This window comes from Colletotrichum siamense (genome assembly GCF_013390195.1).
Source record: "Colletotrichum siamense strain Cg363 chromosome Unknown KSG_Cg363_contig04, whole genome shotgun sequence".
Classification (NCBI taxonomy): Eukaryota; Fungi; Ascomycota; class Sordariomycetes; order Glomerellales; family Glomerellaceae; genus Colletotrichum; species Colletotrichum siamense.
In genome coordinates, this window is record NW_023501017.1 from 236005 (window position 1) to 261482 (window position 25478).

At 55.0% G+C, this 25478-nt stretch overlaps 6 protein-coding genes across 6 annotated transcripts; 2 read left to right on the plus strand and 4 right to left on the minus strand.

The window, feature by feature from the left end:
* Positions 1-1976: 1976 nt before the first annotated feature.
* CGCS363_v005976 (uncharacterized protein) lies at positions 1977-3499 on the plus strand (the record flags this gene model as incomplete). Its single annotated transcript, XM_036637825.1, has 2 exons — positions 1977-2327; positions 2381-3499. 2 exons carry the CDS (start codon positions 1977-1979, stop codon positions 3497-3499), a joined length of 1470 nt encoding a protein of 489 aa, XP_036496003.1.
* A 46-nt stretch (positions 3500-3545) lies between these two features.
* CGCS363_v005977 (Heterokaryon incompatibility protein 6, OR allele) lies at positions 3546-5609 on the minus strand (the record flags this gene model as incomplete). Its single annotated transcript, XM_036637826.1, has 1 exon — positions 3546-5609. One exon carries the CDS (start codon positions 5607-5609, stop codon positions 3546-3548), a length of 2064 nt encoding a protein of 687 aa, XP_036496002.1.
* A 1085-nt stretch (positions 5610-6694) lies between these two features.
* Positions 6695-9038, minus strand: CGCS363_v005978 (putative methionine--tRNA ligase; the record flags this gene model as incomplete). The annotated part of the gene is made up of 7 exons (XM_036637827.1): positions 6695-7223; positions 7280-7454; positions 7503-7534; positions 7584-7876; positions 7934-8028; positions 8079-8804; positions 8867-9038. 7 exons carry the CDS (start codon positions 9036-9038, stop codon positions 6695-6697), a joined length of 2022 nt encoding a protein of 673 aa, XP_036496018.1.
* A 1146-nt stretch (positions 9039-10184) lies between these two features.
* Positions 10185-11371, minus strand: ADH6-2 (NADP-dependent alcohol dehydrogenase 6; the record flags this gene model as incomplete). The annotated part of the gene is made up of 3 exons (XM_036637828.1): positions 10185-10833; positions 10886-11114; positions 11164-11371. 3 exons carry the CDS (start codon positions 11369-11371, stop codon positions 10185-10187), a joined length of 1086 nt encoding a protein of 361 aa, XP_036496017.1.
* A 1361-nt stretch (positions 11372-12732) lies between these two features.
* On the minus strand, positions 12733-13227 carry CGCS363_v005980 (uncharacterized protein; the record flags this gene model as incomplete). The annotated part of the gene is made up of 1 exon (XM_036637829.1): positions 12733-13227. The coding sequence occupies one exon, from the start codon at positions 13225-13227 to the stop codon at positions 12733-12735; it is 495 nt and encodes a 164-aa protein (XP_036496712.1).
* A 4610-nt stretch (positions 13228-17837) lies between these two features.
* fbxw1-1 (Beta-TrCP) lies at positions 17838-20018 on the plus strand (the record flags this gene model as incomplete). Its single annotated transcript, XM_036637830.1, has 2 exons — positions 17838-18979; positions 19031-20018. The coding sequence occupies 2 exons, from the start codon at positions 17838-17840 to the stop codon at positions 20016-20018; spliced, it is 2130 nt and encodes a 709-aa protein (XP_036496713.1).
* Between the last annotated feature and the right edge of the window lie 5460 nt (positions 20019-25478).

Genomic DNA, 25478 nt, shown 5'->3' on the forward strand with positions numbered 1-25478 from the left:
GCGGGACAGAAGGATGCGACGCTCCAGACGCTAGAACAATGCTGGACTCCCTGCACCGTGCCATAGGCACATACCAATTTGGGACCACAGCGTCGGCGCTGTATCAATGGTGCTATTTGATTGGCTCGCTCATCTTCTGTTTGGATTCGCATTTTTCAAAAGTATTGCGCTGCTTCAAGAGCATGGGTTTTCTCGTTTTTTTTTTTTTTTTTTTTTTCTTAATTCGAACTCACAATTTTGACAATTACGGGCCACAGGTTTACAATTACGGTATGTGGCAACTGGCAGGTTGGGTAGAGAACCTCTACAAGAAGGCGCTGGCGGGCAAGTGGGGCCCTCTCTAGAAGCCACTGGCACCGCTGGCGCCGCTCTGGCAGGCACTGCGTGGCCACCGTGGAGGCAGCACTGGCACAGTGCCGCTACCGTGGTGGCGCCGTTCACTGAACCCAGCATTTTCTACGAAGGGCCCAGGTAGATTCATTCTAAGTGTTCTATCAAGGCTTCTTATCTCGTCAGCAGACATCTCCGTTACAACTCGGCATAGGTATGTTATATGCAGTGTACATCTTTTGTAGAGATCAAACCGAACAGCAGAATCGCTCTTAGGCTAACTTTTCAGCAACCACTTTACTTTACGCAAAATGCCGTCACATCAGCACAAACGTCGTAAGGTAAGTGAAATCGACACAGGAGCTCTCAACATAGTGAGCAAAAAGGGCCCGGCTATCTGGGACCTACCTGTTGAGATTTTGCAGCATATATCCTCCTTTCTACCTTCTAAAGCTAATCTCCAATGGATGTTAGCCTCACGATGGTCCGCCTCGGTCATTGGCGGCAGAATCGTGCACAACGCCATAGCATGGGAGGAGACTTCGGTGTTTGTCTGGGCCTGCCGAGTTGGCCGGGTTGACATCATGAGGAGATGTATGGATGGCGGCATGAGCCCCAAGTTGCGAATCCGGCAAAGGAATGGACACGCGGAGTACCTTCCTTTGATTGGAGTCAGCATGCTTTCAGGCCACCTTGACGCTATCCGCTTGTTGATTTCTAGAGGAGCCACTCTTGACTATCTGCCTCGTCAGTGGTGTCTCGCCTACTCGCGGAAAGCATTGTATTACGCCCGTCATCAGTCGACACTACAGTTTTTAGTACAAAGTGGATCACATCCATACGCCGATCCTAACGACGACAGACTTTTTATTGAGATGATCAAGGCTGGATTTCCAGACAACACCATAATCTTCGCAGTTGAGAACGCCCTCGGCAAAATAATTCCGGATGTCATAACTGTTGCTGCTCAACGAGGTCGACAAAATCTCATCAAAAAGTTGTTCAAAGCGGCACCTCAACTAGTGGAGCGATTTGCGGCGACCCTGGAGCGCCCCCTTCCCCTTCCACCCACCCACAAACGGCATCAACCATAGTGTGACTCGTAAGGAGGACCCCGGCCTCAAAGAGCATCGTTTCCAGGGCGCGGGACAAAAGGATACGACGCTCCAGACGCTAAAACCCCGCACGCCATCGCCCACTTCACCCGCATCAACTCGCGGTAACACCACAACCCCTGTACTCCGAATGCCCCCCTGGGCCTCCCAAGCTTCCCCTAGCTCCAACTGGGAAATACTTCATATGAAAGCTGATGAACCTTCCATAGCTTCCCCCGCACCACCGCGCCCAATACTCACCAACGGGAAAATTCTCCAGCTTTCGTCCAGCTTGGCATCCCCAGCCACGATCATCCGCTCTCTGCAGACTCCCAAGCTTCCCAAGCCGCCTCTCAATGGCCCGGCACAGAGTCTTCGGTCCTCGGGCCAATGCCAGCCGGTCCGTCTCGGCCGCACCGCAGGAAGTTATGAAGTCAATATAAAAGCCCTGATGTCGCATTCGAAGGCACCATCCCACGAAGACAAAGCTTAGAGAGTCACGCCTCAAGTCAAAGTGCCAGCCAAGCTTGCCTCGACCACCAAGTCCTCAACATGGCGCTCACGAAGCTCTTCTCAACGGGTCTTCTCCTCGCCTCGCTCGCGTCCGCAAAGTGGATCGTCCCCGGCGGAAGATGGCGTGATACCGAGGGAAACCTCGTCAACGCCCACGCCGGCGGCGTCACCATCGATCGCGACACGGGCAAGTTCTTCTGGTTCGGCGAGTACAAGGTCCAGGGTCAGGAGGAGGGCGGCGGTGTCTCCGTCTACAGCTCCGACGACCTGGCGACATGGGAGTTTCATGGCAAGGCCCTTGAGCCCATTGACGGACACCCGTACATTGACTCGGACATGATCATCCAGCGTCCCAAGGTGGTCTACTCCGAGCCCACCGGGGAGTACCACGTACGTCTGCCTCGTCCTCTCTTGTACGTCAATTGACTAACAACTCCCCTCAGATGTGGTGGCACGCCGACAACTCAACCTACGGCCTCCTCCTCCAAGGCCTGGCCACCTCCCCAAACATCAGCGGGCCATACACCTTCGTCGACGCCACGGCGCCCCTCGGCAACTGGTCCCAGGACTTTGGCATCTTTACAGACTACAAGGACGGCCGTTCCTACGCTCTCTACTCCAATGGTGACCGCCGCGAGGGCCGCGACGTCTACCTCAGCTCCTTCAACGACGAGCTCACAAACGTCACCGAGGTTGTCCACCGCTTCGACAAGTACGACCTCGAGGCACCGACCATCATCCAGACCGACTCGAGCTACTACGCCCTCATGTCCCACAAGACGGGCTACCGCCCCAATAACGTCGTCGCCTTCCGCGCCGATTCCCTTGCCGGTCCCTGGTCCCAGCCCTTCTTCGTCTCCGACTCGTACACCCGCACCTACAATTCCCAGTCCGGCTTCTCCCTGCGCATCAACGGCTCCGAGGTGACGACCTACCTCTACCTCGGCGACCAGTGGGACTCCAACTCCCTCTGGGAGTCCCGCTACATCTGGCTGCCCCTCAGCGTCGACGATGAGAAGAAGTCCGTCCACGTCGAGTGGCACGACATCTACGACCTCGACGTCAAGACCGGCGTCGTCACCCCTATCGAGGGAACGACCTATTCCGCGCACGACTCCGCCACCGTCTCCGGCAACGCCTTCAAGCAGGAGGCCAACTTCGCCAGCGGCGGCACCATCGTCACGGGCATCTACGGCAACGACAGCAAGGTCACCTTCGAGGGCATCGAGGGCGCCGGCGAGCCGCAGTGGGTGTCGTTCTACTACCAGAACACGGACGACATGGGCTTCGGCGACCAGCCCGGCGGCACGCCCGACCGCATCGGAGGGTCGTGGCAGCTGCGCCGCATCGCGAGCGTCATCGTCAACGGCAACGAGCAGCAGGTCGAGTCTCTGTACCAGCGCGACACGCACAAGGGCATCATCCTGTCCACGCCGCTGAACCTGACCTTGGACAAGGGATCGAACAACACAATCACCATCGGCGGTCTGTGGAACGGATTCGACTTTAAGGGTGCCGATATCGACCGCATCGTGGTGTATCCCCCCGAGGAGAAGAAGTAGACAGAAGGGTCTGCATATAATGATAATAGTAAAAAGAAATGTGTATCTAGACAATGCAAATATCCTCCCACACAACCTCATCAGTGATAGCTTCACCGGACATGATGCCGTGAACGTATGCATCGCAGACTATGACAAAGTTACCCCCTTCTACCCTTCTCATTTGCAGCGGCAGCTGTAGCCCCTTCAGAATCCATACCTCGTCTCCCAAAGCTGCGGAGTTGTCCAGCAGAGCCATATGTCCCCCATCAAGAAGCGAGAACAATCGATTATTATGCAAAGAATGGATCTGCCAGATTCGGAGATGCTCCTCTGCCCTTTCTATGACCGCCCTCTTCTCCTCTCTCGACGCCTCCTCGGCCTCCCCCAAGTAACCCAGTATGCCTAGCCGAGCCTTCAGGTCTTTCGTGCCGGGGTATAGCCCGGTCGTGTCCATGGCTGCCGTTTCATCGAAATCCTTCATGCTCTCCTCCACATTATCCCAGTCCATCCCAGCCTGTAACTGCACAATGGCAAGCTGAAGCATGCAGGAAACCGTCCATTCGCGGAATGATAGTCCCACCTCGTCACGCGCTCCCAGGAGTCGGCTCATGGGCTCCTTCTTGTCCATCACGAGCGTGCGCCAATATGCATCCACCGTGGGCCGGTTGGTGAAGGGATACACAGGATTCGCCTGGCCGCTCAGAGCCTGTGCCAGAAAGTCCGTCGATTCGGGCACGGCGCCGACCTTGAAACCTCGACAGTACAGCTTGTCACCCACAATTCTAATCCCCAGGTCTGCGTTCCCGGCATGCCTGGAAGCATCTTGCGCCAGATCCGTCACAATGGTCCCGCGGAAGTCGGGCACCCAAGACGGAAGACCTTCCATTCTCTCATAAGCCACGCCAGCCCGCGTGAGAAGCTCCAGTCGTCCAGACCCGACAATCTGGCTGGTGACTCTGGTGTAAAGGTCCGGCAATGGTATGTCGTAGTCCACACTGATCAGGGCGTCATCGAACCCAAAGTCCACGAAATCGTCGCGGTGCCTCTCAAACTCGGCGAGAATCTTTTCAAACTCGGCGATGAACTTGAGCATTCCGAATAGTCCATAAATCTGGTCCCTGCCATCAGTGCTCTCAAAGGTCGAGGTGTTATCGAGCAGGTCCTCCAAAGCCTTTTCCCATTTCGGGAATAGGACAATAGTGATGTAGCCTTCGGGTGTGAAAACCCCAGGGCGTATCGGATTACTCGGATCTCGGGAATAGAGATCTCTGTAGTAGTCGCACCAGCTACGACAGGTGTTGATCGCAGTCGCGTTCATGATACCCATGTCAACCTGCCGATGGAGACCATTTTCGCCCATGAGTTGTTGGCCGCGGTATAGTGACCCGGAGTTCATCGTAAGCCAGGCAAAACTCCCCAGGACAGGCCACGGTATCTGCTGAATCCCGCAGAGGACGATGACCTCCGTGGACAGCGCGACCTCCTGCACGACCCAAAGCCTCCGGAACCAGCGCCGCCCATATATGCCTTCGAGTGCCATCCAGTCTTCCAGAGCTAGGTCTGGGATCCCCGCCATTGCTCGAGCTAGGGGCTCATAGTCTTGAGTCGCGTTCACCTCCCAATAGCTGATACCAGGGGCATCCGACCACTTGTCCCACGTCATAATCCTGTCTGTAATGACTTCAAGAGCTCTTTCCAGCCCCGGCTTCTCCCTTCCTATCCACGCGACAGTCGAATGAGACTTGGTGTAAATCTTGTCCATGATAGCAACCTGCGCCGAGCGCTCGGCGTTGTCGTCCTGGTTGATGCAAATGGCGTCAATCCAGAACCAAGCGTCTGGAAAGCTCTGTCGTAATTGGAGAAGAGCATCGCGCAGATTCTCCCGTACTGGGAAATTTCTCCCATTGACAGCAATGCTGGAGAATCTAGGGGCCTGGTCCGCCTCATCGGAGTCGAAATCCGCGGCTCCCCAACAGTACGACAATGTGTAGTATTTCGGATGCGCTGCGAGCGAGAATGTCGCGACTTGCGTTTCAAGAGGACCCTCGCGGGCAGCTTGGATGTTCACCAGTCGGAACTGACTGGCGCTCACTGCTGAGGAATAGGTAAATGACTCGGAAGTAGCCATTGGGTTGATGAAAGTGATGCGACTGATACTCGATCGAGCGGTTAGGAGTAGGGAGAGGAAGAAACGGAGACCTTGAAGTACGGCGGTGCAGGAGCTGAAAGTGTCTCGTCTGCCTGTTATCCTGCAGGCTGGGCAGCCAGGGGTGGACAACCTTTGCTTGGCCATATCCAGAACCAGTTAGCTCCAGTTCAATCGGAACATAGGCATGCCTGTATCTACTGTTGATGTTTGTTACTGAATTTGAATTGCTTCGTTGAAGTTGACTACCTTAGCCACGCAACCCGCTTCGACCGTTCGCTCATCTTGATAAATACGACCCCGTTCTCAACGGCTGCTTGCTGGCCATCCATCCGCTTGGAGGCTGTTCTGTGCCAAGCTATCGAGGGCCCTAGAGATGAGCAAGAGAAATCGGACTCAGGTGATGATAGGCAAGATATCAAGCTAGATTCATGCCCACAGCAACTAACACCAATGAATAAAGTAAGTGCGCGTATTGGCCTAGGAATTGACTCTCGTCATAGGACTAACTTCTTTATAGTCCCTACCCCTCTCAATATCATCGTCTTCGTCCTCGTCTCTAGTCTCGTCCGTTTTCGCCATCGTCGTCCTTCGCATGTATCGTCTATTCCTCTCGCAGTCGTTGTCTCCCACCCCCGTTCTCTTTCGCCGTTGCCGTCGCCGTCGTTGTTGTCTTTTACCTTGCTCGTCTATTATCTTTCTCGTGCTTCGCCTTGCTGGTCCCTCGCTCGCGTCGTCCCTCACCTTCGCTTTCGCCTTCCTCGTCTATCACCCTCTTCGTCTACTCTCGTCGTCGTCGTCGTCGTTTCTTATCACGTCGTTTCTCATCCACATCGTGTTTCACTAGTGTCACCTCTTACTGTCATCGTTTCTTGTCATTATCATCTTTCACTATCATTGTATTTCACTTTCACCGCCTCTCACCCTCATTTCACCGGCTGTCGTCCTTTCTCGTGAAAATCCATTTGCCCCCCCACCCCCCGACCATCGTCCTCCCTCGTCGTCGTCCGTCGTCGTCCGCCGTCGTCCTCTCTATCCTTGTCGTCTCTGGTCTTGGTCATCGTCGTCTAGGAAGTGTGGACGTCCGCCTTCGCAATGGCCTCCGTTACTGACTCGATAGCCGGGTCAGCCTCTGCCTTCTTCTCGCCCGACTCCACAGTTGCGCCGGCAGCCTTGGCCTTTTCGGCCTCCTTCTTGGCCTTCTTGCGGGCCTTGTCGGCCTCCTTTGCGGCCTTCTTGGCTGCAGCCTTCGCCGCAGCCTCCTCCTTTTGCTTACGGACTTCCTCGCCGCCGAAAGCGTCCTTCCACTCCTCGATCTTGGTGGCAGGAATGAGAGAAAACAGGTGTTTAGGCTCGCCGAGCTTGTGGCCAGGCTTGATCGCGTCGACAACCCAGCTATCAGGAATAGTAGGTTGGCTGTCGACACCGAGCTGCTCAAAGATCGCCTTGGATGTGTTAGGCAGGAAGGGGCTGACCAGAGATGCGATGAGGTTGATCTGGTTCAGTGCGTGGCCGACCACGGCAGCGCAACGGTCAGGCTCCTCGGTCAGCAGCTTGTTGTCAAGCTTGTTGTCCTGGAGCAGCTTGTTTCCAAGACTGTGTCGACTGTTAGCGGCCGATGCTGAGCGATACCTAATTTTAGAGGCACTTACGCAGAAATCGACAGGATGCTGTGCAGGGAAGCTCTCATCTTGGTGTCCTCCATGTTCTTGATGTACTCGCTGAGGAGGTTGTTGACCTCGACAACGTGGTTCTTCAGGTAATCATCCGTGTACTTGGTGTAGTCAGGGACAGCGCCGTTGGTCTTGGCCTGGCAGAACTTGTTCACTGCAAAGTATTAGCTATGTTGACGATGACGCGAAGGGGGTTGCTCACCTCTCTGGCAGAAGTTACCGAGGTTCTTGAGGCTGTAAAGCTGTTAGCTAAAACCGACAGTCGAGCTGCCGAGAGACTTACAGTTCGTTGTTGTTGCCATCAACCATCTCCTGCCACATGAACTCAGAGTCGGACGTCTCTGGGCGGCGGGCAAGGAGGTAGTATCTCCAGACATCAACGGGAACTTCAGTCTGCTGAACCTGGTTGCCGAAGACACCAACACCTCTCGACTTGCTGAACTTTCCGCCCTCATAGTTGAGGTACTCCGTAGTGGAGATCTTGTGCAGCTTGGTCCAGTTCTCTCCTGTGCCGAGCTGGGATCCAGGGAAGATAATAGTGTGGAATTGGACGTTGTCCTTGCCCATGAATTGGTACTGTCAAAGGTCAGCTATGAGCTCTTTGAATACGTGCGTAGCGCGCGCGTCACTTACCAGCTTGACATCGTCGGGGTTCTTCCACCACTGCTCCCACTTCTTGCCCTCGAGGTTGTCGCCGTCGGTGTAGTTCTTGGTGATGGAGACGTAGCCTAGACGGGTCAGCCGTAGATCTGGAAAGGGAGGTATAGCAGCTACTCACCAATGCAAGCGTCGAACCAGACGTAGAACACCTTCCTTGCGTAGTCCTCGCCGACCTCGCCGGTGGGGATTGGCACACCCCACTTCAGATCTCTCGTGATACCACGGGGCTTCAGGCCCTTGTCGATCCAAGCCTGGGTAATCTGCTCGGCGTTGTTGCTCCAGGCACCCTTCTTGCTGGAAGACTGGAACCACTTGACAAGCTCATCCTTAAGAGCATCAAGCTTCAAGAACAAGTGCTTCGTCTTGCGCTTCTCGGGGGTAGCTCCGTCGAGCTTGCATCTGGGGTTGATCAGCCAGCCAGTGGCCTTGGCGGCGACGTCGTCGTCGGCACCAGCGTTGGGGTCGGTCTCAGGCTCCAAGGGGTCGAGAAGGTTACCGCACTTGTCGCACTGGTCTCCTCTGGCGCCGTCGTAATTGCACACGGAGCAGGTGCCCTCAACGAAGCGGTCAGCGAGGAAGGTGTTGTGAGCCTCGACGGGGCAGAAGGGCTGGATGGTCTCGCGCTCCTCAATGTAGCCATTCTTCCACAGCTTGGTGAAGATGTCCTGGACGATCTCAGTCTGCTGGGGAGTGGGGGTTCGGCCGAAGATATCGAAGGAGATGTCGAAGTAGTCGTAGATGCCCTTGTGAATGGCGTGGTACTTGGCGCAGAGGGTAGCAGGGTCGACACCCTCCTCGAGGGCCTTCGTCTCGGTCGCAGTACCGTACTCGTCGGAGCCGCAAACTGGAGTTAAAGTCGTCAGTCGTGGACGGAGATGAAGCAAGTGTGGAGGGGTTGCGACGTACTGTAGATGGTGGGGTTGCCGCGGGCGCGGGAGTAGCGAGCGAAGACGTCGGCGGACAGCACGGAGCCGATAATGTTACCCAGATGAGGGACGTTGTTGACATAGGGCAGGGCTGAGGTGATGAGGATGTTGTTTTTACCTTTGACGGGCAAGATGGGCTCGGTGGGCGCCATGGCGATGTATGCGATCGTTGGTGTTGGTGGTGGGGTTTGCGAAAGATTTGACGGGTTCGGTGGGATGATGCCCTCGGGGCGGCGTCAATTGATGGCAGAACAGGTAGCTCAAGTAATGCCGGTGTCTTTGTTCGTGTATTCGTGTGTCGGTTGCTTCAAACAAGCCGGGAAGTGAGGGAGACGGACGACGGAGACAAAAGACAGTGGCTTCGACTAGCGACAGAAGGGAAAGGAGTCACGCAGAGCAGTGCGCACCTTCCGCACCTCGTCGCTGACTCTGACTCTGGTTGACGCAAGAGCCACAACCCCGCACTATCCCCGATCGGGATGAGGGGCAGAGTCTCCAGCCGGTCCTGCTAAATTTTCAACGGTTACAGGGAGTGCAGGGCGCAAGTTGAGCAGCGGAAGGCGCTGACGCCCTGTGTTTAGCACCTCAGGGTCCACTGGGTTGTGTCCGTTCCCCGAGTTCACCTGCGCTCGGTGTACTTCGGTCTGATCTCGCCATCTCAACCAAAACATTAGATGCGACTTGGTTGTTGGCGAACAACTGCAATCCGCATCATGTAGTGATTTCGGAATGTTATCTGTAGTCTTTGATCCCAATGCTGAATGCTGGGATGAGGACATATCCATACTTATCCGTGTAAGTAGGGTCCTGTATCCTCTTGCAACACCATGAGGAACTGTTCGACGCCACCTGTGTATATCTCATCTACGGTGTTTTAATACGTCTTTCAACAAGCTGGGAGACTGAATAATCATTTAAGGTTCAGTGGATTGGATTTTAAGACGCGACTCAGCTGAAGAATTGACTAACACGACGTTCATGAATGGTGATGGCCGTTATTGGTGATAGAAGGACGCCCAAGAAGGGACCCTCTTCGTCCGAACAGGCGGCGCCATTAAACCCAATTGACCAGGCTCCCGCATGCAAAAGCTTTGACGAGTCTTGTCTGCCGTTGGCGTACTCATAGGCTCAACCATTGACATATATAGGCTGATGGCCAGCGAAACGGGTCAGAATGTACCTCTCCAGCGACGCGCGACTCATCGTCAACGATCACCGGCATCATAAAAGACCTCTCACATGCTCATTGGTCATCAAATGGTATTCTTTTGGACATGCGCTACACATTATAAACCCCTCTACTGGCCAAACGCCTCCTCGTAGTTGGTCAGGCAATACCTGTAACGGACACTGGAGTCCTCGATACCGTTCATAGCCTTCCTCAGACCGTCCGCGCTGATGGGAACCTCCTGCACCCACGTCTTGATGCCCTTGTCCGCAGCCAGCTGCAACATCTCCAGCGTCTCGCGTCTGCTGCCCAAGTGCGAGCTACCAATGAAGCAGCCATTGGGCAGGAAGTCCTGGTTGCGGACGGTGATGCCGCCGCCTCCCGGAAGACCGACGGAAACCCACTTGCCGTGGACGTCGAGAAGGCTGAGGTAGGCAGAAAGGTCGAAGCCCTCAAAGGAGTTGGCCGTATTAAGGATGAGGTCGAACGTCATCTTGTGAGGCTCGTTCCAGCCCTTCTCGCCGGAGGCGAGGTAGCCGTCGGCGCCCATCTTGAGGGAGTCGGCCTCCTTTGAGCGGGAGCGGGAGATGGCCCAGACCTCGGCGCCGAGGGCCTTGGCGAACATGACACCGAAGTGACCAATGCCACCAATACCGACGATGCCGACCTTCTTGCCCGGACCGCAGCCGTTGCGGATGAGAGGGCTGTAGGCGGTCAAACCGGCGCAAAGCATGGGCGCGGCGAGGGTGCTCGGGAGGGCTTCGGGGATGGGGAAGACCCTGGCAGATATCAGTATGGGGTTTATACTCTTGTAGTTTTGAGGGACCTCACCAGTGCTCGTGGGTGCGGACGTGGGAGGAGTAGCCACCCTGTGAGATGGCACCGGAGTCAGGGAAGGTAGATCCGTAGGTGTCGAGCTGCTCCTTGCAGTATGTCTCGTTGTCGTTCTTGCATTGGCGGCAGTCGAGGCAGGCGTAAGACTGGGCACCGACACCGACACGCTCACCGGCCTTGATCTTAGTGACCTTGGGGCCGACTCTCAGAGCCTTGCCGACGATTTCTAGCCATCTTAGTCCTCGTGGTCTGAGATGCAATTGGAGTAGACTCACCGTGGCCGACGGCCAGAGGGTAGGGCTGAGCACCCCAGTCACCCTTGACGGTGTGAACATCACTGGCGCAGACACCGCAGCACTCAATCTTGATATCGACGTCGTAGTCTCCGAAGGGCTTAGGGTCGAACTGCTGCTTCTTGAAGTCTTGCCAGGTCTCGGCGCTGTTGACCTGGAAGCCGGTGAACTTCTCGGGGATGTTGGCCATCGTGACTATGATGGATGTGCAGTTGAAGTGTGTGTAGAGGGTCAATCAGCTCGTTCGGCAGCGGGAAACCTATGGGCTGCGTGAAGAAGTAGATTGTCAAGGCAGGAAGGAAGGGGAAGAGAAGAGGCAGAAACAGCTCAAGGGCAGACCAGAGGGACAGCCGCGGATGAAATACCTCTGGCCATCGTATAGCTACCCCCAAGCAACACCCCCACCTTCCAACCTCAGTCGCGGCGCGTGGAGCAAAGTCCAGTGATCCCTGGATGAGGGGCACCACCAACTGCGACGAACAAGGAGGGGCTAACGTCGCGCCGCAATGTCATCCCATGCGAGATGGATGGATGGAAGAGGAGGACTGGGGCGGGACCCTGGCCCAGGCAAGGCTAGGCGCCTGCTGGGGGGAGGAACTCGGGTGAATTTCCCCTCGAGAAAATCCCCATTGCTTATATGCGTCCCTCATCCGACTTTCACGATGCCGAGCCAGTGGCTTCATCCGCATGCCCGTGGATATGTTGCCGAATGAAGGCAGCACGGACGTGCCTGGCTGGAGTTATCGACGGGCGACACTGGTGACGCATGTTCCCATGATTGTGAAATCGGTCTGCTGAATTTTGTTTCTGGCTTCGCTTGTCCTGTTTCTGATTGTTGCTCCATCCCATCCATCGTGCCGTGCCCCGCGATGAAACCCCACCATTGCCCGCCAATTGCACCGCACAATCCACCCGACCCAATGTGGCTTCCCCCGCGGCTTGGGGAAGGGAAATTGTCCGGGGGATTTTCCGAGACCGGCTGCCGAATTTCCCACCAACTAGAACCCGCCGTCTCTGTTCCGATCGTCGACGAGGTCGACTGGAAAACCGCAGTCACAGATAACATCGGGCTTGGCTATACCAAAGAGCCATGGTCGGAGGGTCAACCTCGCTGCTCGGGGGCCGCTTTCGCTGTATCTCGGTGCACGTCTCCGAGCCTCAATGTGTCATGCAAATGACTCCAACCAACCACCTGAGCTGTGCTGTAAGTATTCCTGGTTGAAGCGAACCGGACGGCCGTTCAGGAGGGCGCTATGCCGGTCGAACGGGGTTCCGGATACCAGCATGTCGGTATTTGCTCGGGTTTGTACCTGCTTGCATCCCTCATCAACTCTTCCATCGACTCGGGACATCGTCTGCATGCAGGCCATCTTCAAAACTTTATCCCCGATGAGTTTTCGATGTTTTCGTCCTCGGCAGCGGCGTTGTGCTGACCGAATGTCGGCGGGCTCGGGCTCGGTGCAATGTTCGGGCGGTCCTCCGCCCAGCACTAATGCCACCCCTGTCAATCGTCGGCTTATTCATCTGGACAGCTCTGCCACCCATAGCTCCTTATTGCTGTCTGTTGGCCACAACGCGTCGACCGCTGAGCCCAACATTGGCCAAAAACGCGGTGCGCATGGAGGCACCGAGGTAGACAAAAGGCACGTTGCCCCAGTCGATGGCGTTCCACTTGGTGAAGTTGTAGTACACCTCGGGGCCTAGGCTTCGGACGGTGTACAGGTGCCCAAGGTCGGCGACCAGCAGGACGAACAGGACGGTCTTCCAAACCCGGATATCGTTTGTCGAGCGGAGGACAAGGGCTTCGTTGAGGGCGAAGAGGAGGTAGAGGTTCGCAAGCTGAGAGAGCACGATCGTGGTACCCTGAGGGATGACGTCGGGCTTCGATATGGCGTGAGTGAGTGTGAGGTATTCGTCCTGTCGAAAATGGGCGAAGAAGGCGCCGACGAGGGCGGAAATGGGCTCGATGGCGAGGAAGAAGACTCTGTAAAAGAGAGGGACCTGTCGGCCGGCCGTGGTGTACTGTACTGCTGATTTGGGAGGCATTGCCGCGGCGTCCAATTGTGGTGTTCCGGTATTGACGAGTCTCTGCGACAAACTGTGATTCGACCTAGAGAAGAGTAGAAGGGCAGGAAGAGTGCAATTGAGGGGGACGGAGCTGGTGGTTTCGTCTCATCAAGGGGATTTCTCGCGTGACGGGAACCCTGATGGACTGGACATTTCGTCATGGGGGGACATGGAAAAACCGAAGCTCCGGCGGGCTTCCCCGGCCCCGCGGGTTCCTGCTTGCCGGAGCCGACGGCAGTTGGCCCCTGCTTTATCGAATCAGGGAACTGCACCCACACGTTCTCTCTGACCTTGAGAGATCGAGGCTAAAAATATTGGTATAGAAGCTTAGGTGTGAAGAAGAGTTCCTTTTGAATAACTTGGTAAGACACAGAATAAAAAGAACTGAACGCAAGCACAACAAAAAGCACCCTCATCTGCGCTTAGAGGGCTTGAGGCTACCCTAGAGCAACGACGATATCGAACTCGAGGTAATTCACTTGCAACATCAACACCCGGCCTATCTCCCGCACTCATGGAGTCAGACTTGAAATCAGAGTCTTCTGATTCTGCGTCGCCGCTACCATCGCATACCGGCATCCTGAGAGACGAGACTCTCATCCTTCGACAGCTACTGGGGCATTATGGTGACGTCGAAACCAGCCTACCTACGCTTCCTCTGTCAAAACCGGCACAGGGGTTGCAAAAGACTCCCATGAAAGATTTCCTGTTCGTCGGGCTTGATATTGACACCTTTCAAGGATATGAAAAACTTCTCCCAGGCCAACAACTTCACGTTGGAATTTCCATATTGGACACTCGCGACCTTGAAAGTGCACTTTTGAACCCAGTTTCGAAAGATCACAGCCAAATAATCATGTCGCATCAATGGGCCATTGGGAATTCCCGGTATAGCAGGCGAGCCTCGAACAGGTTCTTGTTCGGAACTTCGCAACCTATTACGATTGAAGAACTGAAGCCAAAAGTTGAAGCCTTGATCGATGCTGACCGGGATACCGTTTTGGTCTTACATGGAACCAGTTCAGACCTCAAGATCATCCACCAACTCAACATCAACCTTGCAAACCAATCGCTTTATATCATTGACACGAACAAAGCTGCCCAGTTTCCTCTCCAGTTGTACTATCGCTATGGCTTGGAGAAGCTGCTTGATGCTCTACAAATTCCTTTCGCAAATCTCCATGCAGCGGGCAACGATGCACGCTTCTGTCTGCAAGCTTTACTCATGCTTGTGGTACGAGATGCTGAAAGACAGCCTCTAAGTTGCTCTGAGGCATTGATACACTTGCTCAGAGACGTGGCACAACAACCGAGACCATTCACAGCGGGAGAAATACAAGGCCCTATACAGGAAGCTAATCGGCAAGCAAAGATTGATCAGAAGGCGAGGAGGATAGAGAAGCGGGCCGCTAAGAGACAGAGAAAATTACTGCGTAGAGCAGAACAGGAGGGTAAGGTCCCGCATACCGAGGAGTCGGAGGCTTCAGACGACGCTCCTTCACAGGAGCAACTCGATGAAGGGGTAGCAATCTCGAGCAATCATGTCATCTGGCTAGTTTGTGCAGTCTACACGATGTGTCAGCTCTGGCGAAAATTTGGATGGAAATGACGGTCGCTTTCTGTGCCCCTACAGCACACCTCGGAGAACAATGGCCGATGATCTCAGACATCACGTCCACTAACACCCGCAATGTCGGTCTTCCGCGAGCATGTGGCATGCGGTGTAAAGGGTGACCATCTCTCATTTCCTAGTGGCCGAACAACAGGTATCTGGAATGATGCAAGGCGATGATCAGACAGAGATTATGCCCTCAAGCCCGTAATCTGAGTCAAGAGGGGATGCAGAACATTTCCAGTTTGAGTCAAATGCCATCTCGGTCTCTGGCGGGCTTGGGTGCTGAAGCAGGAAATTCAGATAGAATCGGAGAAAAAGAAAGAAAGAGAAACCCACTATTGCGCACTACGCGGTTCCACGGTTCGTATTGCGAAAAGAAAGCGCGGCTGCAGCAAAGTCGATCATAACAATTTATCTGGCAGGAAAACAACAGAGATTGGCTTCACATATTTTCTGCCCGTCGGTCACTTGAGACTGTTGCTTTTGGTGTCGCCACGAAGTACGAAAACCCAGCAGGGGCGAAGGGATTCTCAGGGTGCATTAGGGGTGCATCTGCAGGGAACCAGGGGTAAATCTGCGCTCCATCGATGTCACTGTGGCACGAAAGGAGGCATTCCGTAGTTCTCTGGCAATAAGCCTGAGCATATGGCGAGCGATTTGGTTTGGCGTTGCTGATGCTACCTGTATCGAGTTAGACGAAAGATGATGGCAGGAGAGGAACATGTTCCAGAAAACAGTCTATTGAAGTTGCGGATACATGACTTTCGCGATAGCTCACGTGGTGTAGTGTGTACATGGACATGGGACCTCGTGTACGTACTTGCTAGCTGAAGGTCAAAAAGCTGGCGCACGTTGCGCTAAACTCCGGCGGTGTTGCAGTGGACGGTTGCGACAAGCTGGCTGCCATCTCCCGAATCAACAATGAAGAAATTGTAAACAATGCAACAGGTTATTGGGAAGGTTGTGGTAGCTGGGAGACGACGTTTGATGCGGCGGTTTCAACATTTACAACGTCAAAGACGCTGGACACTCACCCAACATCGCGTCAATATTGACTGAGGTGCATCAAGTATGCCCTCAGCGCAAGCCACCGTCTTACCTCACGCTGCCGTCTTCCTCCAGAGCCCCCACGGTTGTTGCCCACGGGACTCGCTGTCTGAGTTGATGTTGACGCATGTCTTCCGTCGCTGTCACCATCCTTCAGGCTGACCGGGCATAGTAGATTCCATACATATCATAGTACCTTACTTCGAGACGCGAAGATATAGCCCGGGAGGGTCATCATCTCCGGTCTTGCATACACGTACCAGACATACAAAGACCGTTCAGTTCCCGGGAGCACCCCCTCCGCTTTGCAACAACAAGAACAGCGCACGTCCAACAAGACGCCCTTTGCTTGTCGGCCAGCCCGTCCACGTCTCTGGATACCGAACGTGTTCCCGGTACCCCAGATTGGCGTAGGGAAGGGAAGGAAAGTACTCCCGCTTCTACGGCGCAACGGCCTCCTTCCTTGATTGTTCTTCACCAAAGGACCTGGCGCTTTTTTCTTTCTTTTTCTCTACCCACAGCACAGAGCAGAGGACCCTTTTTCTACATCGGAGACAATAGTCCGCATTGCATCGTACATACACCATCCATACTTTACCTACCTACGTACCGCAGGCCTGGGTACCTGAGACTTCTTGCAGCAGACGCTAGCAGGATTTATATCAACATTACGGAGTCTGGAATTCTGCCCACCCTGCCCCGAGATCAACAAACACAGGGCCACGGGGCTCACACCGGCTGAAAAGGCGCATACCTCTGCACATCCCTCTCTCTCGCCCGCCGGGTCGACTTCTCCTGACGCGACCGACTACACCGGGGCCATCGTATCGTCTCTTCTTTCCTTTGTTGACTCGCGCACGGCGTCAAGGAGACAAGGAGCGCGCTAGGTATTGCCAGACAACGGCAAACTCATTCTTCAAAGACACTCACACACGCCGTCCCCGTCACCAGCATCTTGGTGGTGTCGACTCTCTCTCTCTCCCTATCGCTCTCCACCGCTCCTTTCCCATATTGCCAGACCCGATTTCAGCCCCCCGATCCGGTTGGCCCGCAAAGTCGATCCCTCCTTCAAGCAGAAACGGACCCTGAAAAATTCTGAGAGCAGCAGCAAGCCAGCAGGAGCAGCCCGGGGAGGGAAACGAACACCCCTAAGGTACTTGCTGGCGTTAGGCCGGAAAAGGACAAACCCCCCAGCACCCCCAGGAACGGCCTCTTTCCGTGATTTCCACGCCTCCGCCTGCACTGCGACTGCACCTCATCTCCCATCTTCCCGCCCTCTTCCCCCCGAAATCTGCTGCCCGTCCTGTCTCCCTGTTGCCTTCCTACTGGCTCCCACAGGTACAGGTCCCTGCCTTTCGCTACTGTACCTACTGCGGATAGGTACCTTATCCCATTGCCGGCCGCTACCCTGCCCAGCTATCCACCTCACCCTTTGGTGGTAAGGTAGGGAACGAAGCCCGAGACAATCCCGTCGTCCCTGGACTGCTACGAGTTTCGGGCGCGCCAGCCAGAGTCAGTCAGGTCTGGGAAGGGGACCAAAAATAAGGAAGAAGGAAAGAAGGGAGACTGTGAAAGAGGCTAAACCACGTCCAGGTAAGGAGAAAAGAGGCTTCCCTTCCATGCTCTGTCTGCCCTGCCCAGGCCAACCTACAAATGATTCAAGCCTCCCACTGACCATGTGATGATCCTAGGTCCTGTCCTGTCCTGGTCCTCGCCTCGCCTCGTGCTACCGCTCCGCCCTGCCCCACGGGTCTTGTTTCGATCTCTTCTTCCTGTTCCCCTACGGACGCCTTTCTGTTCTCCAGCAAGGTGACGGCCGATCCGACTTCGACCTCGCGTTCGATTCATTACACCTTCATCCATTGCATTATTAGCGTCGACCACTCCTTTCGACGACGACGAAGAAGACGAAGACGACGACGACGAGATGGCTCCACGCATCTACAACGTTTCCGACTGGGCCCCGACTCAGGAGGCCATCTACGACGAGCCGTCCTCCAGTTCCGCCATCCAAGAAGACGAAGCCAGCGGACAGCAGCTTCAAACTACTACTAGACCCTCCTTTCAACAGCACCGCCTTCGCAGCATGAGCCTCTCTCTCCCATGGCGGCGCAAGTCCTTCATGCTCCACGCCGATACCGACCTGGCCAGCCATATGGAAGACCTTACTCTCGAGCGATCACGAAGCCACGGCGGCCCCAGCAGCGAGCAGAACCCGGCCCAGGGTACAAACGCGACAGCACAAGGCAATGGAAGCATCAAAGGAATGATCCGTCGGGCATCAGTCTCGCTAAAGGGCATCGTCCATCACAAGCGACACTCCATCGGCGGTGCTCACCACGAGATCCCGAGTCAGCATCACGGCCACCGCCCGACCACTTCGCACTCCCACTTCCCCTGGCAACGCCTTCGTCAGGCTGCCAGCTTCCGCCACTCCAAGTCATCCCATGGCTTCGACGCCAACAGCGAGGCCTCCTCTTCTGGCCAGTGTTTCCCATGTATGCCCCTTCCCGGCATCGGCGGAGAGCCTCCCGTCATTCCGTACCACACCGGTGCCGCGGCGAAGGCTGCCGCCGCGGCGCAGAACCAGATGTTGCAGAACAAGTGGCTTCGTGCTTCCCAGGACGATTTCACCGACCGCGAGAGCGGTATCGGCATCACTGTCACAAGCGCCGAATCAGAGATCGAGCTGGAGGCAGAGGACGCCAACATCAGCAGGACAGACTTCATCTCCCAGCTGCCAGTGGAGCTCGCCATCCAAGTGCTCGCCCATTTGGACGCCGCGGCGCTCAATACCGCAAGTAGAGTTTCCCGGTATTGGCAGGGAATGGTCCAAAACCAGCACGTCTGGCGCGAGTCCTTCCTGCGAGAAAAGACGGGCACCTATGCGACCAGTCTTCCCGTCCAGCCGGGGACCGGCCAGGGTGTGCCCGCCATCACGCCTGGTGTCGATTGGAAGCAGATCTACAAGTCCAAGGAGGAGCTCGACTTGCGATGGAAAGAGGGCAAGGCGAGACCAGTGTATCTCAACGGGCACTTGGATAGTATCTACTGCCTGCAGTTTGATGAGTAAGTTGTCGCCTTGGCACTGTCTCTTGCTGTTTACTGACCATAGAACAGATCGAAAATCATCACTGGCTCTCGTGACAAGACCATTCGCATTTGGGACATGCGGACGTTCGAATGCCGACTTGTTATCGGTCCTCCAGAAGTTGTCAACGACATTTCTTTGCTGATTGATGAAGATGGCTTGCCGATTCACTACGCAACCCTGCCTGACAACCCGCGCGCAAACCCGTCGACGCCTGCTCTGGTTTCCTTCCCGACTCACCACAAGGCATCCATCCTCTGCCTGCAGTACGATGAGCGCATCCTGGTGACGGGCTCCTCCGACTCGACTTGCATCGTGTACAACGTCCGCTCTGGATACCGGCCGATTCGTCGTCTCCGTCACCACACTGCCGCCGTGCTTGACCTCGCATTCGACGACAAGCACATCATCACCTGCAGCAAGGACATCAGCATCTGCGTCTGGGACCGTGCTACAGGGCAGCTTCTTCGTCAACTTCGTGGGCACTCCGGCCCTGTCAACGCCGTTCAGATGCGTGGGAACACCATCGTCTCGTGCTCCGGCGACTTCCGTGTAAAGCTCTGGAACATTGACACCGGCAAGAACATCCGTGAATTCCAGGGCCACACCAAGGGTCTGGCGTGCTCTCAGTTCTCTGAGGATGGCCGCTACGTTGCGTCAGCCGGCAACGACAAGGTCATCCGCATTTGGGACGCCAACACGGGCGAGTGCCTCCGCGAGATGAAGGCCCACGACAACCTTGTGCGCAGCCTGCACATCGACTCTGTCAGTGGTCGTCTTGTCAGCGGTAGCTACGACACCGATATCAAGGTTTTCGACATGGAGACCGGTCGGCAACTGCTCGACTTCCCGCGTTGGCACGCTAGCTGGGTGCTAAGCGCGAAGAGTGACTACCGTCGGATTGTCAGCACCGGTCAGGACCCCAAGATCTTGATCATGGACTTTGGCGCCGATGTTCCGGGCATCGAGAACCTCGAGAGCGGCGGCGCTTGCATGATCGACGGCGGATACATCTAGACTTCTCTTTGCACGAAGCATACACTCGACAACGACACCTACGTAATACACTAATATTGAGAGCGGCACGGCTGGACCGCCCTCGTAACGAATTCGATTATATCACGACTCGGGGACTTTTGGAGTTGTAGACACCATACACAAAAGAAGAAGGGGATCTGCTAGCGCGGCAGACTCTTGACCGGGGCGTACTGGGGAAGAAGGGTACTCTTCCATTTGCATTGGGAATGCGGGATTTCTGATTTTGTGAGGAATGTCTTGTTTCTTTTTCTCGGTTCTGTTCCTCTTGGACTGGACATGCATGGCATCCCAGGCTTTGTTGCATAGACGGCTACTGGATAGAAGCATCATAGATTCTGTTTCGCCATCACCGAGCGAGGTCCAAAGCTTTACCGTGAATGCCTTGCCTCGCCCAATGCAGACAGCATCTACCCGGGTCACATATGGTCATGCTAATGCTCGGTGTGGAGCAGCTGAAGAAGTGTTGAGAACGACCATGCGGGGATGTCCTCGCACATCAGGACACCAGGCAACTTATCCGGAGCGTTGATCTGTAGGAGATGGTAGCCAGTCCGTTGCACACCGATTTTCTTCGTCATTATTTCTTTTCCCTAATTCGTTTAATCCCGAATAAACTTGGGTTCGCACAAAGCTGTGCGTGTGTGTTGGCCCGGCACGCGCTAGCTACCTACCCTGAGGTTTCAGGGTCGAAAGGTGAGATGGGACGAAATCGTTTCGTTTCGAACCGGCCGGTGCTTTTGCTTTTGCGTTGCTGCATGGCATTCGTTTCGAGCAATGTGTTTACCTTTCGTCTCGGCTTTCGATCGTGTGCCAGTCAAACGAACGAGCGAGTCTGTGCGTGTGGGGAGAGACGACGACCGGCGCAGGGCAAGATGGAGAGGGTCTAGGTAGGTTTTGGCAGGTTTTACGAACTGCTGGGGATTCTGTCCTTCTTTTCGGGGACCAATTTGAGCACGTTTGATGTTCTTTGCTGGCCTTCTCGGATGGCGGTTTGTGGAGGGCGGGGGGTATAGGTTGACGGGGGAGGTGTGAGGATGTGGAAACCGGACTTTGGGATGGGGGAGGGGATTGGGATGCGGCTTTGGAAAGTGCATGTTGCAGACTGGGTTCTCTTGATGGTGTTGGACTTGCGAGATTGGCTTTGGTGTTGTTCGTCTTGCGACACTGGTTCGTTCATGCCATCTAGCATCCGGACCGCGCTGCGTATCTCGCACACGCGTCCACGAGGGTGCGGAACAGAGTCAATGTTGTTTGGGGTCTCTCTCGTCGCGGACTCGGTGCCGAGAGAGACTGGTCCCATCGTCTGAGCTGTTATGATGCGCAACACCGGGCCGACGATGAGGCGACGGGATGGAATATGGTTTCGTTTTCTGTTTTTCCGCGGGAGATCTGGACAAGCAAGGTAGCTTCCGATCTTGACGCCGGGATGCAGGTTGCAGATGTTTCCATACCGCTTGAGAGCTGTCGCAGCTTGCTGTATCGAAGCATCGTCAGTCATTTTGTTTACATGGTGATCTCGTCAGCCTTTGAAGCGGGCATAGTCGCCATGTGGGCATGCAGTTCGTAAAGTACATCTGGCTTCATGTTCTTTCCGCCAAGCCGCAGTCTGATAATGCTCTGCCGATCTCGTCGTCCAGAGTAGAATGCGTCCCATGGTAAGTCGGATACTTGGTCGACAGATGCCACTTGCTTCTGGAGCTACGACACAAGACCCATCTCAACTTCAACTTCAAGCGTTTCTCAGAATGGATGCTAGTGGCAGTGTGCATTCCGCGCTGTTGTTGCTCGCAGACGGAAAGCAACCCGGGAAAACTTTGCAAAAGTCCGTAGAAATCCATAATTAGAATAGCATCTATATGAAGTTCATGCTGTTTATGTCAACGTGGTAATATCTTAGATGTATCATGTGGATTGCGGATTATCGTACGGCTCTGCGAACCAACGAGAAAGAATCGCATGAAATGAACCAGAGAGATAGAAGCAAGGGCGAAAACGAGGGCAAACAAGATATCATCGAGAGGGGCAGATACTGGAGGAAAGGTAGTCGTGACGGCATGGGAAAGGCATGCCTACTGATCTAATCGTGCCTTTTCGCGAAATCTGTTCGATCGTCCTATGCCAGGTCGGTGTCCGAGGACCGGGAAACCCGCGATCTAAGTCACGATCAGCTCGACCAACCTGACACAACTTGCTTAGCGCAACGATTCGATGATCATGCCGAAGATCTTTAGAACAGTCCGGAACTTGGCTCGTAAGACTTGCCACAGACAGTGTTCTCTATCGTCATGGCCTGCAAGGTCCCGATCTACCTTTCGTCCGACCTTCTTCCCCCATCGTGAACACAATCAACTTTTGAGATCTTGGACCTATCTTTAGGACCGCTCCGTCGTGTTTAATCAAGTTAGGAATTTCAGAAACCAAGAAATTCTGTCCAACATCTCGAAAGAGTTCACAAGATGGAGCCAGCTGAGCTGAGTATGCCCGTTTCTCGAGTCATTCTTCCTCCACAAAACCCACCATCACCAAGACCACGAACCAAGCACGTGGAAGCTGAACAGCTCAGCTCCAGTTTCATCTGGATTGTACATAGATTGTCTGGGGCGATTCCAACCCGGACACTGCCCTCCGAAGAGATGCCAAGCTGAACGACCCCAATACTACACCAGATGAAGGTATCACAGAAGCGACCTTCCTTTCCCGTCGTCCTCCCCGCACAGCCTCAAAAATAAGATACAACCCCTGAGCTGCTGGGCTGGGGTCGCTGTCACGAACCGCACCCAGCGAACAGGTTCGGCTCGAGTAAAGTTTGGATCACACATTAAAATTGCTGCTCGCGCGACAGAGAGCCGCCGTGATGGTGCCGGATGCAACGCCGTTCGGCCGGGCCGGCTGTGATGCAGCGCAGTCCAGCAAAGTGAAACTCCCACGTCGACCTGATCTGATGTTTTTTCTCACGATGGCTTCTTCGGACGCGCCTCGGTCACACGACGCTGTGGCTTACTGCTCTCCTTCCCGCGGCGTTCTAGCCCGACGCAACGCCTGGGGTTTTGGGGCCAGAGACGCCGTAGAGAAGCCGGCCCGAGTTCGGGGGCGACCCTAAAGAGGAACTTTGTCGGAGTATGTAGTAGTGCAATCAGGGTTGGTGGGAATTCTCTTTAATTGTCCCATGGGGATGATCTGCGCTACCGCTCGCACCGTTGCAGACGATCTGCGAGGTAAAATTGAGGAGAAGGCGGGAAGGGCACACATAGGATGCCACGAGGACTGGTCTGGAGCGAGACATGCAGCAGTAGCACTGGGTATGGTAGTGTAAGGTATCCATAGAATGAGGAGAGGATGGTTTCCCCAGGTCTCACGACTCCACGATCTTCTTTGCGCCTGCTAGCCACCATTCACACGCTATGCATACACAAGGATCGCCGCACCACGAGCTCAAGGTCGTCCAGGGCCATGTGGACAGGGAACGGGGCGGTTGGCCACCTGACTCTGGCGAAAACGAACGCAGGCAGGCTCTGAACGAGTACGCAGAGAGAAAGAAACCTGAAAGAGGCAGGTTTGCAGATCGGCAACCTGGGCTCTTCCATGGAGGCACTTCCCTATTCTCCGTGGCGAGAGCCGATTCCAGGTCGTGGAGCGCGTTTCCTTGGGCCAAAATGGTCGTTCTTTTGGCTTCGCGCATGAACGTTAATCTCCGTCAGAATAAAAATGGTGACCGGGATGGTTTGGCGGCTAGACGGCGGCGGCGGCACATGGTGGCTGCCCCAGGGCTTTTGCCTTAGTGACATGCAGCTAAGAGTCTAATAGGGGGGTATGCGCGCGGACGAGGAAATAGTCGTTATTACCTCCCCCCAAGAGGAGGAAGTGTGATCGCAAAGGCTGGGCGTAAGCAGCTTGGCTGGCCTGGTTGTCTCTAGGAATAGGATCATTGATGCACAGATAGAGTGCACGGGGGCGGATTGCCGGGTGGCGGAAAGGGGGGAAAAGAGAAGAAAAGAACGGACAACCGAGTCGTAGGTATCTCGACTCAGCAAATGTTGGGGACGGTACTTTGTCATGGAACAGTCCAGTAAAAGGCCGTTTGGCGATGGGCGACGAGGTGAAGCAGGGATGAGATCAGTTGGACATAATTCAATCTGAGGACGGGACGTTTCGAAACGGCTGCACGGCGAAGACGGGACGTTGTGAAGCTGTGTTTGTTTGGGACGGTGTCGACTTCTGTTGTGCGATATGTCTCTGCAAAGTGTAATGAGAGGGAACTGAATCTGCATGCATTTACTTTGGTATTGATCGAAGTGTACAGTCAGTCATCTTTAGATCTTACAGCATGAAGCCCAGGGCCCTGCCAAGCAACATGTCTGTCTGCCGTACAGATGGATGCCGCGAACGAAGGAAGGATGCATGCGCTGTCAAAGTTTCAGGGTTTCAACCTGGAAAGGGGAGCTGTCATTCATATAGGACGCAGGCCTCACTCAGACCAGCAGGCATCTGCTCAGCTTTAGCCTTCTGCAGGAGCAGCTGATGTCAGTCAGCCAGCGATTCCTATCCGTCGTCGATGGCCTCGTCTTCGAACTCGCATACATACCGCAGTACAATTATGGGTTGCACCAATGTACATGCACGTTCTCCCGGGCCTGCCCCGGTGGTTGACAGCGGACATGACTCTTCTGCAAGGGGCAGCGCAACCGAATGACATCGTCAGATGGATCCCGGGGTTGTCGGAGGCGGACCCATCGCGTGTGGTTGATTGAGGGGGAATATCCCGTCCGAAGAGCCGTGGACCGTGACAGTGACAATCAATAAATCGATCAACATTTCATCCCTAAGGCGCGCGGATGGGGGCTGGATCTTTCGATTCGACAGCCGGCTCTTTCTCCACAGGGACGCTCTCAACACCCCTGACGCTCTCAACGTGATGCCGGAGCAGTTGCTCTTTCTGAATGGCTCTGCCCAAAGCAATCTGGAAATTTGGAAGGCTGTCTTGCTGCTTCAAGACCATGTGACAGCGCTTGGCTCTGGAGAAGGGCCGACCGAGGTTTGGGGCGAAGGGGGTTGTATTGCAGTAGCCTCAATATTCTGTCTGGTTCATTGAGCGACCCAAGACGATGTGCCGGAGAAAACACTGCGCGGGTGACTTGGTGGCCGGCCATCACGAGCCCATGGCGGAGGTCGCAGTGCGCATCATCAATCATCAGGGTGGAAGGTTGAGTCGCTTGGAAGGGGGGCCCGATGGTAGCCCAAGCTTACATAGTACATACAGATGTCATGTATCCAATGTATTTGTCTGTCAACTGTCAACAGGTCATGGACGATGCCCATGCTGCTCCATGCGTGATGTGGCTTCGGTTGACAGGTCTGGTCGTACGGCCGTCCGCTCAAGCCCAGCCGCGATGAATTATTCTTGTTGTGAAAGAACGGCGCCTCGAGAATCGATTTCCAGAA